Here is a 14,363-nt window from a genome sequence, read left to right as displayed (position 1 = left end):
AAAAAGACAAAGGATATATATCAAAATACTGTCTCTGGGTGATAAGATGATATTTTATTCTCCTTTTTATAAATTTCTGTTTATACTGTCAGGAGCAAGTTTGGGCTTTATAATCAGATGAATGTTATTTTTAAAATTAAAAAAGATAGCATTTACATTAAGAATCTGCTAAATTTGGATAAAACTTGGAACAGTTTATCACCAACTTTCTCTCTTCGGATTTTAATTATATGCGTATTCATCTCTTCAGCTGCTCCTATCAAACCTTCAGAATCCCAGGATTACTCATTGGAAAAGCAGAATGGAGAATAGAAAGCATGTAGTCTTTAATGTACTGCTCAAAATTAGTAGGTGTGGCAGTAATTGAGGAAGAGAAATATCTAAGTAAATACAGTCCTATTTGTGCTTTTGAGAACTGGCATTTTTTTCCTTATTGAGAGTCATTACTGGTGAGAGAACTTTTTAAAAATTGTTTTTATTGGTTAGGAATTGTATCTGGTGAATAGTTATCTGATTACCACTGTCAAGGTGTCAGTACTTTATAATCTATCTGAGTAAGCTTGCATTTCCTGTAGCTCCAAAAATAGTTTTCTAAATTTAGTTTCTAAATTCAGATCATAAATTTGTAATTTCGTGATTATAATTTATTTTAATGAGAATCATTTTTGGTTCAGGTTTTCTCTTATGTTATTATCAGAAGCTAATTTTATTAGCTGTGGAATTTCTGATCTGTTTTGGAAAAGGTTAACTAAGTACCATAGAAACATGATTCTTTGTTTATAGAATTTATTGACTAATAAACATTTAAATTAATGGTTTACATAGAAGCAGTTTTTAACATACCAGGCTTCAGTATGATATAATTTGTGATATTTAAAAATACCAAATTTGTGCAATAGGAAAGGCTCAAGGGCCTATCAAAATGTATCAGAGTGTAAAATTAACTAGTTGTATAATGAACTGTATCTTTTTGAGATTAGCACTTACCTCTTCTACTGAAGTGGTGAGCGGGCTTGAAATCAAGTATCTCAACCAATACTGATGGGTTTTTGTCTTAGTATCTCTGTCAGTTTTGGGAATCTTAAATTAGAGCAACTGGCCAAATAAGACCTTAAGAATTTAATACTGTTCTCCTTTTGTCTACTATAATAATCACATCTAACTTGTTCTTAAAAAGGTTAAGATTTTATATGTTTAAAGAGCTAGTCCCTGGGTCACAAAGCAGGAGTTGGAAACCCAAATACCTTCAGAAACTGGGGAAGCATTGTTAGTGAGAGAGGTGCCCTCTAGCGGCCACTGTGCCGAACTGAACAGCACACTCGCAGCCTAAAAGTGGTGGCTGCTTACTCCTTGGCCCCAGATGATTGTGACAGTGCAGGAATGTATGCCCAATGCTGTCAGATCTGACTCTTTTGGAGGGGGCAGGGGTGGAATGGATGGAAGCTGGAAAATCTGATTATTCTGTTTATAGTCTTATTACCATATGAGACTCTATATTAACATACATTCTTAATATTGACATTAAGAATTTAAAAAAATATTATTAGCAAAAAAGAAAGAAAGAAAGAAAACTGCAGGCTTCTAATTTGCAGTTTATTGGCCCTAAAGGCCCATAACAGATTTTTAAATTTTGAGTTGTATAAAGTTATATAGTTACTGAAGAAATACTTATTGAATATCCACCATGTCCAGATAGTATTCTCAGCACCCAGGAATACAGGGGTAGAGAAGATAAAAGCCCTATTGTTGTGTAAACACAAGATAGTTTCAGATGTGTGTTAATGTTATGGAAAAATAAAACAATTTTGTGATAAAAATAATATAGTTTCATCATTGTGATAATGACCTGAGTGAGCTGCTTTAAGTAGAGTGATCAGGGAAGGCCTTTCTAACGAGGTGACATTTGAGCTGAAACCAAGTGATGAAGAGGCAGCAAGTTAGAGGAAGAATAAGAAGAAAGAATAACAACTATAAGAGCACTCTGATATGTGAATGAGTTGTCTATACATGCCCGATACACCTCTTATCTTACACCTAAAAGACATTTGTAACTTAACTTTTTCTTATCAAATGTGGAGCTGGTATCTTAGAAAAGTGGTTTTCAGACTATTTGGTATCTTTACACTTTTCAAGTATTATTGAGGTCCTCAAAGAGCTTTTTTTGTTTACATGGACTATATCGATTGATATTTACAATATTAGAAATTTGAATGGCTAAATTTTAAAAATACGTGTTCATTTTTAAAATAACAATTCTCTAACTATGTTAATGTAAAAATACTTCTGTGAATAGTTGTTTTCCAAAACAAAACAATTTTGTGAGATGAGTAGCATTGGTTTTTTTTTACATTTTCGCAAATCTCTTTCATGTCTGGCTGGATTCTTATATCTGTTTCTGTATTCAAAATTTTTGTTGCAGTATGTTACCATAAAGTATATGAAACAAATCCAGCCTCACACAGATATACAGTTGGAAAAGAGAAGAATATTTTTAAAGTCTTTATAGGTAGTTATGAGTATTTTTCTTTGATGTTATACAAAACTAGACAAGTGGTGGTTTCTTAAAGGTTAATTGCAATGTGGACTCTAAAATCATATCAGTGAACTTGTACTATATTACATTGAAATCTGTTGGAATCTCTTACCCATGTATGGTTTTATGATTAATGCGTTGGCGTTTTTGAAAACATTGGTTCACTGCATTATGCAGGTCTTCCAAATGTTGACCCATTTCATTGTATCATATCAAAGGATCACATTTGTTACTGGCCACTGATCTCATCCAGAAATTCTTTAAATATTAAGTTGTCAAGTTCATGGCGATAGATACAAGTTTTCTGAAATTCTAATTTTTGCTTAGAAACTCAAATTGGTAAAAATATTTGCCCAGTTATTTTCCATGAATTGACAATTTATTCATCTTTTGAGAAAATGTCTGCCAAATAGCCAAGTCTGAGTAACCATGAAGTTTCATGAAAAAATGTCTAGTTCATCTCATAACTCAAATAATTAAGTGGTACTATTCCTGGAGACAACTGCTGTGTACGTATGTGTGGCTTCTGTTTTGTCAGAGAATATGAAAAAGATACTTGCTCATGGGTTGAAATTCAATAGAATTAGTAATTTTCACTGTTTTATCAAGGACATTTGTAAGTGCATCTGGCTTCCTTCCTTCCTTTCTTTCCGTTTAATGTGAGCGCACAGGGGTGAAGAATACAGTCGCTGCTGGGACAGTTGATGACACTGCCTTGGTTCTTGCTAAGGTACCAGCAGTTTTGCTCATTGCTTTGGTACCAGTGGTAAAGATAGCAACATTGGTGTTCCAGGAAAATCATGAGATTTAAAAAAAAAAAAAAAGGTACTTGCTTTGAAATTTTCAGCACAAATACGGTTTATTGCCGAGAATTCACATAAAAGATGATGTTTTCTGATTAGGTGATGCTGATACAAGCAAAAGAGCACATCTAGCCATGTCTGTAGATTTTCCATTTGTGAGGTAGAGGTAAAATTCTGCAGTTGAACTATTAACTCAGTTTTCATGTTTGCAGCTAAATCTTTTATGTGGTAAGTTACTCCAGTGTTGAAAAGTGGCAGTGCTTGATGTCTTGCACTGACTTTTCATCCAGGTATTCAGCATTGTCAGCTGCAGCCGTTTCTTAGCTTATGTGCCTTTCTCCAGCCAGTGCGTTACGATAACTTACCCTGTTATGATTTCTAGTTTAAAAATCAATAGTTTGCTTTTAAAGAGCACATTTAAAATACTCAGTCTTTTTTTTTTTTTAATTCTCAATAATTAGTCTTGAAACGAAACCTCAAGTTAACTGGTACCATAATACTTTCTGAAATGTCTTATTTCATAAGGCACAATAAGTTAAATTATTAACATCTGAAAAATTGAAGGATAGCTTTAGTCATATTTTTTTTATTTATGGTTTTGCTTTTCTTTAGAATAGATTCTTCCATGAATTAGAAAACTCTCTGATATGTCAGTTTTACCTTTCTCAGCATCTTTAGACCTAGACAGTACAGCTGTGGGTTGAGAAAATGAGTCTTCTAATCTCTTTGTCAAGCCAGTGATTCATTTTTAAGTATAAAAAAATGTTTTGCAAATAAACTTTATTGTATTTTGGAATAAAATATTGTTCAATTCTAAAAAAGCAATTTTAGATAAAATTTTAGAAAAATCTTTCAAAATCTTATTGCAAAGTATGGCAGTGTGTACTTCCTGATATGTTTCTCTATAAGCATAAGGAAAACTTCAGGATTCCAAAACCATGTGTTGGATGATAATGATGTTACAGGGTTAGTAATAGATATAGTCAAATATAGTAAAAGCACAGGAGAAGAATTGAGAACTGAGTTAATCTCAGAAAACATATTTGTACACTAAACCTGAACCTACTACCTTAGAAAATTCTAGGAAACACAAGAATGCACAGCTGTCAAGAGGTGATGTTATTATACATCATATAGCCTCTGGAAAACTATGCTATTCGCTTATGAGAATGGAATTGAAAATGGCAAATAATACCTTAATGGCAGGAAATATTTTATGTAGACATCCATTGAACTACAGAGGGGAAGTATCTCCTATCTTACATATCATTCATTGTGGCTAAGTGAGCCAAGCTTGATCATATTATCTGTATTATATTTCCTTACATATGATGTAATGTCTTATCCCAAATGTTCATGTTATTAATAACTTTTGCAGCACTCAGTGATATATTTATTGGGACCGAATCAAAAGCAGCACCTTGGGAAAACACTTTAAATATATATAATATAAAAAAACAATGGCCAACTTTAAATAGTTTGGCTTTTGGTAATATTCTGCCCATATCTCCTACTTGGCTTTTCTACTTCATACTTAGTCTATTTTTCTTAAATTTAGAATATTCGAAATGTATTTTATTGCTTATATAATCAGCTTAAGGTGTTAAAAGCTTTTCTTAAAAGCACATCCTAAAATATTGTAGACTGAGATAATGACCTTGAATCTTTTAGACAGTGGCACTCAGTGATGCAAACTGCAACAGCACCCATAAATCAGAACATCTTGCCTTGAATACCGCTTGGAAACAGTCTTGGCATAAGCCCATTTGCTGGTGGGAATTTCGGTTTCAGTTGCATTTCTTACCCCACCCCCACTACCTGACGTTTGGAGTATTAGTTACGATTTGAAGTATAATGTTTCTCCTGTGTTGATTGTGCTCTGTTTATGTCCTTAGGAAACTTAAGCAGATGTAATTTTTTTGGTTTTAAAGTTTTTGCTGTTCTCTCTTTCCAAAGGGATTTTGCTGTAGGAATCTGTAACAAAATCAGTGAAATGATTCAAGGTATGTATGCTTCATTCAGTATTATGAAGTGACTTACTGGGATTTATATTAATATTAATAGCTCTTAACATTAAGTACTTACTATGTGCTTGTCACCATTCATTCACTAATTCATTCAAATAATGTTTGTTAAGCATCTTCTAAATGTCCCACACTGTTCTGGGTGCTTAGGATTCAGTAGTGAACAAAACGGGGTCCTTGCCCTCGTGCGGCCGACATCCTAGTGACAGAAATGGGGGAGAGGTGGCCATAGACAAATACAAATATGATATAACAGTTGCTATGGAGAAAAAGGTAAGAAGGATAAGAATTCCCGGAGTAGTTTGCTCCCCACGGGGGAAGGGGGCGCTTTATATTTTGTATATGTTGAAGGACGGCCTCTAACGAAGTGATATTTGTGTGAGAACTGCAGTTATTTAGGGGAAGAGCACTCTGATCTGGGAGAGCAGAGGGCTGTCAGAAACTCTGAGGCGCTCTCCATGTTCTTTTAATTTTCCTCCAGTGTCTTCCAGTTGCAGCTAAACTCAGATCCAAATTCCTTACCATAGCCTTCAAGGCCCGGCTTTTCGAAACTCATCTTCCATGCCCTGCTTCATGTGTGCTGGCCTCACCTACTCCTGTCCCAGTCACTGAAGGGGGCCTGCGGCTCCAGCACTACGCGGCTCGGAGAGCACCACCTTCTTTGTATTTTTCCACGTGGCATTGCTGTGAATTGTGCAACTTGGCAGACTCGGCTAGGCAACACTATTATGTCTGTTTTACAGAAGAGGAAATGGAGCCACATTAAAATGACTTGAAGACCACGATACAGCGGTTGAGCTTTCTCCTGTCCTCCTTTCCTTTGTCCTTTTTTTTCCCCACTGCCAGCAAAGGGCTCTCCTGCAGAAAGCTGTCCTTAAAAGGAAGCATCAGCCCTCATTCACTGAGCAGTTTTTATTGAACCCTGGCTCTGTCAGACAAGACTGCATCAGGAAATAGATGTCATGCTCGAATTAAAATAATCCAAGGAGGGTTGAAGGAAGGAACAGTTACAAAGGTGTAGGCAGGGTGAACAGTAGGGGATAACGTAGTCCTATACCCAAAGGTGCGGAGAGGCAGTGGTTACCAGAAACCTGGAGTCATGTCAAGAGGGCCAGTTTGAAAAACTGACCTTCAGTGTGATATGACCTGATGTGACCCTGTAGAGAGGGATCAGGGAATAAATACTCTGACCTCTTTCTTCTCCCTCCCATCCCCTGCTGGGGCTCTTCACTGGCTAACCCCAAACGGTGGGCAGATAGCAAGGGAATTGATGGAAGCTATATAGGTAAGTCTCCTAAGGTGCTGGAGTATTGTGTATATTGGGTGATGGTTATTTGAGTATACCGATATGTAGAAACCTATTAATTTATACACCTAAGATTCATTATTGTTTCTTAAGTTTTATCTATAAAAAGATTTAAAGCAAAAGAACAGGAACTAGGGGGTTGAAAGAGAAAGAGGGGGAATAAAGCACAAGAGTGGCAGTGAGGGCAAGTGGAGGAAGGCTGGAGCCCAAGATACGGAAATGGCAGGGGAGTTTGAGGAATAAAGTAGGATGCTTGTGTTTCTGCAAAGTAAAACCTCTTGAGTGTCTCTAGACCAGTAAAAATGTCTGTAAACACAAGGAGTTCCATGGACTGCTGGGTGGAGCACAGATTTACAGAGGAAGAGGGGAGGGATAGGAGACAGGAGTCTCCCATGGGGAAAAGCCTATTAGGGAGAATACTTAGGAGACTTTTGTAATAATCCAGTCTAGAGATGGTGGTGGAAGTGGACCAGTGTGATAGCAATGGAAGCAGAATGGCATAGTCAGATTTGGGTTATATTTTAAAGATAGAACCTGAAGGATTTGCTAATACATTTGGATGTGGGGTATGAGAGAAGTAAGGGAGTCAAGAAAGACTCCAAGGTCTGAGGAGTTATAATGATGAGGCTGTGATGTACTGAAATGGGAAAAATTTTTAGAGGGGCAGGTTTGTGGTGAAGATCAGAAGCTCTCTTTGGCCCTAAGTACAGACTCTTCTAACTGTACATCCCAGTGGAGGTGACCAGGAGGTAATGGGATTTATGTTATCCGAAGTTCAGGGGCAGGGTGGAGGGGTAGGAGGTGGTCTTGAGCATATAGCTGATAATGGAAGCCATGGGATTATGTCACCTCACTCAGGGAAGGTATTGAGGGTGAGAAGAAAATTTATTACCATTTATTACCAACTCCAAGGAATACCAGAAATTAAAGCGTGGATAAAACAGATGAATATGAAGAGATTGAGAAGGACCAACCAGAGGAAGGACAAAAACCAGGAGGAGTATGCCTTTGGGAGAGAGTTTCAAAGACAGAATGGTTAGCAGTGTCAGATGCATTTGGGACCTTAAGGATCAAAATGTTAATAACATAAGCATGGTATGTATGACTGCAGAGAGAAAACGAGAGAGTCAATACTCTGACGTCATTTTTCTCCCTCTCATCTCCTGGGGCTCTCTGCTTTGGCCAGACTTAAATAGAGGCCCAATAGCAAGGCAGTTTGTTGATGTAAGCCACCCCGGGATGCTGAAATCTTCTCATATTTTAACACTAACAGTTACTTCACAATGGCGAAACAGTGCTCTGTAGAGTATAAATTAGCTTTTGGCATATATGCAGTAAATTATGATTGACAGTTTTTTTGTTCTCTATCATCACAAAGCCATGCTGTAGAAGAAAAGATTTTGTTTGTGTAGCTCCAGTGTTGACAGCAGAAGATGCATTGGAGTTAATCCTCATGGAGTTCCGGCTGTGTAGGCAGTAAAAAAAAAAGGGCACTGCTACCCAAAGTTCAGAAAACTTCAGAACCCCTCCACATACAGTCTATTCACATCCAGATCTTGACTTAATGTTGAAGGAATTAAAATTGTAAATATAATTAAATTGTAGCCATTGAGTATGTGCGTACATAGGTGTATGTGTACCTGTAATTTATATATCTTTTTAGCATGTTGTGAGAAAGAATAGACAGCAAATACGACTTTGCTTTCTACTGTGCCTTTTAAAGGCATTTTCTATTGTCAGCATGTAGCTTTATACTCACCGAAAAACTGTTACAATAAATGCTTTTGGATAAAAAAAGAATTTAATTGGGTTAGCTCCAGTATAATTATCTTTAATGTCATAAATATAACATTAGCATAGTATTTGTTTTTAAATGGTCATTTTGCTAATTGAATCACTTTTTTAAAAAATATTTTGTTTATTTATTTGAAAGAAAGTGAGAGAGAGAGATCATGAGCAGGGGGGAGAGGTAGACTTCCTGCCGAGGAGGGAGCCTGATGCGGGGCTGGATCCCAGGCCCCTAGGATCACGACCTAAGCTGAAGGCAGATGCTTAACCAACTGAGCCACCCAGGCGCCCTAATTGAATCACTTTTAAATGTGAAATATTATCAAGGATGACCATCAGAAATCTGTCCCTAACGATTCCTTTTGTGTTCAGGTTTAGCCACACCAGTGGACTTGAAACTGAAGTTGATCCCCATCCTCCAGCACATGCACCATGATGCGATCCTGGCGTCCAGCGCACGGCAGCTTTTACAGCAGCTGGTCACATCCTACCCCTCCACCAAAATGGTGATTGTTTCTTTGCACACCTTTACTTTGCTTGCAGCTTCATCTTTGGTTGATACACCTAAGCAGGTAATTTCAATTTTCTTTAAACTGCCTTTTTTTCAGTAAACTTGCATATTAAGTATAAACTAAAAAAAAAATAATAATCATAAGTTTTGATGATATTAAGGTCCCTTCTCGGATAAAGATCACTTTCATTTCCTTTTGCCTGCTTTTTTCTTTTCTGTATTCACAGTCCTAATTCTTGGGAGCCTTTTAGGAACATGGCGTGGAGGTGGGGGTACATGGCAGTATGGGGTTGGCAGGAGAGAGAAGAAAGAGTTGAATATTCAGAGCCGGGTCCCACGCTAGAACCTTACAAGTTGAGGGATAAGTATATTTTTGTGAATGACAAGAAAGTGGCCCAAACATGAACACATAGCTAATAAGTGACTGGGCTGCAATTGGAAGTGAGTTCTGTCTCAACTCTAAAAATTTGACTAAATTATACTATACGTGGTAATTTCAGTGACAGTATTGTTCACGAATGACTTATTTCTTTCATAGATTCAGCTTCTATTGCAGTATTTGAAGAATGACCCTAGGAAAGCAGTAAAGAGACTTACTATTCAAGATCTGAAATTACTTGCCAATAAAACACCACACACTTGGAGTAGGGAAAACATTCAGGTATGTAAACTTTGAACATTAATATTTTATAGAGAAAAATAATGCAACATTGTAAAAAATCACTTTACTTCACATTTTTGTATCATCTTTGTCATCTTTTAAATGTTTGAATATGAAAAAAATTTAAGGGTATTGTTGATATTTGTGGCAGATGTTGTTTTTTCAAGTGGCAAAGTAAATACATAAAACCTTTATCCTTTCATGTTTCAGGTTCTTTTAGTGAGTTAGACTTGCCTCTCAATTTCTTGTGAATTTTCCCGTAGCAGCACTAAGGCTGATTGAGAAGCCCAATGAAATCATTTATTTAATTTCAGTCTCCTTTACTCACTTCAGGGAGAACAGTTGGTGTTGACTGTGATTTATTAGGGAGAAAGTGCTACAAGCGTAACTCAGCAAAGTATATTTTTCCTTTTCATGGAGAGGAAAGACATTCTTAAGTTTTCTTTTGTAAATACAAGAGCAGGTCTCAATCTCTACACTTTTTTTTTTTTAAGGTTTTATTTATTTATTTGACAGAGAGAGACACAGCAAGAGAGGGAACACAAGCAGAGGGAGTGGGAGAGGGAGAAGCAGGCTTCCTGCGGAGCAGGGAGCCCGATGCGGGGCTCGGTCCCAGGACCCTGGGAACATGACCTGAGCCGAAGGCAGACGCTTAACGGCTGAGCCACCCAGGCGCCCCTCAATCTCTAGACTTTTAATGTGGCATCTTTTACAGCATTTTTTTAGGTTAAGTTAATGTTTTATATTTGTTCTTTCTCAAAACGGAACCTATTTGTTTATTCATTACTGTTAACAGATGTACCGTTTTCTAAAAAATGCTGTTTAAAGTGAAATGGAAGATTGTTAGAATTTGACCTTTATTTTCATGGATTTTATTACCTCTTAGTGTCATCGTAGCTACCGTGCAACAAAAACCTTTGAATTTCAGATTATGAAATTAAGCTGCTGTGTTAATTGGTTTTTTGTTTGCAATTTTCTAAACAACACTCTTCAGTATATTGTGATTGATAGTCACAAATATCCCAAGAGATAAGGGCAGTTGTTAGTATTTGCATTTATAGTAGATGAACAAATTAGGGTTCAGAGAGATTTACTGTGCTTAAGAGAGCTTCCTAAGAGGACTTAATTAAGATTTTAATTAAGAGAGCTCTGTCCTCTAATGCTTTTTCTACTAAATAATACTGTCTTTCCGAGAAGAGAATGTAGTCAGCCACCAAAGGGAACCAGACCTGGTGAAGGCACTCCCTTCTCATTTTCTCCTTTCTGTATGAGAGATCACATACACATGAAAGTATGTAAAATAAATATTTAATAGTTTAAATAATTGTAAATGAAAACAAAGTAGCCACCATCCAGCTAGAAGCAGAACAACACCGCAGGCTCACAGAAGCCTGCCACCTTCCTTGGCACGGTCCTCCCTGATCAGAATCGTAAAGCCAACCCAAAGGAAACTACTATTTTGACTTCTGTGATGATCGCTTTTTCACTCTTTACTGTTTTACTACCTATATATGTTTCCTTAAAAATTAATGTTTACTTTTTGTTTTTATTCTTGTGCTTAACGTTATAATGATGAGACTCATACATGTGGTTGCATGTTTTTTCCTTTAATTGCTGTGTAGTATTCCATTATTATATGGAATGGACCACAGTTTACTTGCTACCGATAGGTTTTTTCCAACTTGCATCTCTTGCAAACAACGCTGCTATGAGCATTCTTCAGTTTATCTCCTGGCACTTAGGTGCTATGTGCAGGAGTTTCTTTATATACTTAAGAGTGAAATTGCTGACGTACAGAATATGTATATTTTCAGCTTTACCAGGTAATGTCAAACTGTGTTCCAAAGTGATTGAACAAGTTTACATTCTAAATAGAGAATGCCTGTTGATCTCTACATCCTTAGATTACATTTTTACCAGTTTAGAAGTTGTAGTTTTAATTTCTATTTCCTTGATTACTAAAGAAGTTGAACATCCTTTTTTTTGAACATCCTTTTAATGTGTTTATTGACCATTTGGATTTCTTTTTTTGTGACATGGCTATTCAAGTCTTATTTTTCTATTGATTTGTAGTCATTCTTTGTATATTCTGGATACTTGTACTTTATTGACCATTGACATTCTATATAAATTTCAGAAGGAGCTGATCAAGTTTCACTTTTAAAAAAAGTTGATAATTTCATTGGGATTCCATTGAATGGAAGAATCAGTTTGTAACAAGTTGATATTTTTACACTGTTAAGTCTTTTTTTTTTTTTAAGATTTTATTTATTTTTTTGACAGAGACACAGTGAGAGAGGGAACACAAGCAGGGGGAGTGGGAGAGGGAGAGAGAGAAGCAGTCTTCCCGTGGAGCAGGGGCTCGATCCCAGGACACTGGGATCATGACCTGAGCTGAAGGCAGACGCTTAACAACTGAGCCACCCAGGCGCCCCAACACTGTTAAGTCTTCTAATGCATGAACATGCTATATCTTTTCATTTCTTTAGATCTCTGTACTGCATCTCTCTTTTGTCTGATGTTAATGTAGCTACTTCAGTTTTCTCCTGGATGTGTCTATGTGATAGATTATTATCGTTTTAGGGGCACCTGGGTGGCTCAGTCGGTTAAACATCTGCCTTCGGCTCAGGTCATGGTCTTGGTGTCCTGGGATCAAGCCCCACATCAGACTTCCTGCTCGGCAGGGAGTCTGCTCCCTCTGCGTCTCCCCCCGCTCATGCTCTCTCTCTTTCTCTCAAATAAATAAAATCTTGAAAAAGAGAAAAAGATTATCATCGTTTTACTTTGTCTTTCTTTAATGCATCTTTTATTTTCTTAAATTTTTTTTTTTTTTTAAATCTTAAAGATTTTTTTTAGAGACAGCAAGAGAGGGAACACAAGTAGGGGAAGTGGAGAGGGAGAAGCAGGCTTCCTGCCGAGCAGGGAGCCCGATGTGGGGCTCGATCCCAGGACCCTGGGATCATGACCTGAGCTGAAGGCAGACACTTAGTGACTGAGCCACCCAGGTACCCCTCTTTAATGCATCTATGTTTCAGTTTTGTCCTATGTCAGTTCTGCTGCAAAGACCTTACAATACACTACTCATCTATATTCCTCTAAACTTAATGCATTGTTATCATGTGTCTTAATTCTATCTTATCAAACAATTTTGTTGTTTTATAAATTCATGATCGTTGGGACCTTCCACTCTTTTTGCTCTTCTTGCATCTCAGGCTTTCTCTCTGGGATACTTTTTCTTCTGTCTTTGGAAAGTCCTTTAGTGAGGGTCTATGGTGGTAGGCTCTCCCAGTATTGTCTTAAAATGTCTTCATTTTGCCCTCAACCTTGAAAGACACTTTCTCTGGGAGTGGAATGCCCAGGACATCGAGGCTACCATTCTACTGTCTACTGATTTCCATTATTACTGCTGAGAATAGCAGTACTCTTTTGAAAGAATTTTTTTTCCTGCTTTAAAATGTCTCTTTAATTTGACGTTCTGTACTATGAACCATCTGATTATAGATTTCTATTTAAACTGTGTAGACTATTGATTTTCTTGAATCGTAAGATTGGTGCTTTTCAGCAGTTCTGGGAATTGTCAGCCATAGTTTTTTCAGATACTGCCTTTCCTTCTGGATCTCCACTTAAATACATATTAGCCCTTCTGTCAGTCCCCCATGTACCTTATATTCTTTTTTCCATCTCTTTATCTCTTTGTGCTGTGTTGTGAATAATTTCTCCTGTTTCAGTTCAATAATTATTTCTCCAGCTTATCTAAAGTCTCTCCAGATATGTCTCTGCTCTCGATTTCTATTGGCCCTCTTTTGTAGTACTCTTTTTCCTTATATACTTGGCTGTTTTTCACCTTGAGCTCCTCATTTTCCTTGGAAAAGTGTATGTGGGAATTCTCTGAAGAATTTCTCTATAGAAGGTTTGGATTTGCTTCTGCCGGGTGGAGAGGCCGGGTAGTGATACATGCTGTGGAGCAAAAGTCAAGGAAGAGGATTAGTGAGTGTGCAGTATAGGTTGCAGTGTTGCGTAGGGTGGCCAGGGAAGCTCTCACTAAGAAGTTGGCACTTGAGGGCGCCTGGGTGGCTCAGTTGGCTAAGCGACTGCTTTCGGCTCAGGTCATGATCCTGGAGTCCCGGGATCGAGTCCCGCATCGGGCTCCCTGCTCAGCGGGGAGTCTGCTTCTCCCTCTGACCCTGCCCCCTCTCATGCTCTCTCTCTCTATCTCATTCTCCCTCTCAAATAAATAAATAAATAAATCTTTAAAAAAAAAAAAAAAAAGAAGTTGGCACTTGATCAAGGACCTAAAGGAGGGACCACCAACTTCATGAGCCTCTGAAAGAAGAGCATTACCAGCAGAGAGAACAGCAAGAAATGTCCTGAGGTGAGAGCATTCATGAGTGTGAGGTCACTGTGACTATAAGTATGGGGGGCTGAGTCAGAGATGCTGTAGGATGGATAGAGCGTGTTGCAGATCATTTAGGGCCTGTGAGTCCTTTGTAAGGACATTAGCACAGGCCATTATTCTTTCTTAATTGAAATATATTTGACATATAATACTGTGTACAGCATGTTGATATGAGACATATATTATAATATGATTGCCATTGTAGTGATAATTAGTACCCCATCACATTGTGTAATTATCATTTCTTAATTTTAATGGTTGGAATAATTAAGTTCTAGAGTCTTAGCAAGTTTGATGGTTATCATACAATATTGTTGTCCATATTCACTATACTATACATT

The 14,363-nt window shown here is 37.3% G+C and overlaps 1 protein-coding gene across 2 annotated transcripts in view; it reads left to right on the top strand.

The window, feature by feature from the left end:
• INTS7 (integrator complex subunit 7) overlaps positions 1-14,363 on the top strand; it is a 99,723-nt gene that overhangs the window by 18,721 nt on the left and 66,639 nt on the right. For both annotated transcript variants that reach the window (XM_028125825.2, XM_028125826.1), the window contains 3 exons: positions 5,293-5,339; positions 8,827-9,026; positions 9,504-9,626. In XM_028125825.2, the coding sequence (XP_027981626.1) occupies positions 5,293-5,339; positions 8,827-9,026; positions 9,504-9,626 (370 nt within the window). The remainder of the gene's footprint in view (positions 1-5,292; positions 5,340-8,826; positions 9,027-9,503; positions 9,627-14,363) is intronic.

This window comes from Eumetopias jubatus, unplaced genomic scaffold (assembly GCF_037043125.1).
Source record: "Eumetopias jubatus isolate StellerSeaLion01/CBP00866 unplaced genomic scaffold, mEumJub1_p1.0 scaffold_12, whole genome shotgun sequence".
NCBI lineage: Eukaryota > Metazoa > Chordata > Mammalia > Carnivora > Otariidae > Eumetopias > Eumetopias jubatus.
Note: the sequence above shows the minus strand (reverse complement) of the source record. Positions and strands in the feature narration are given on the sequence as shown.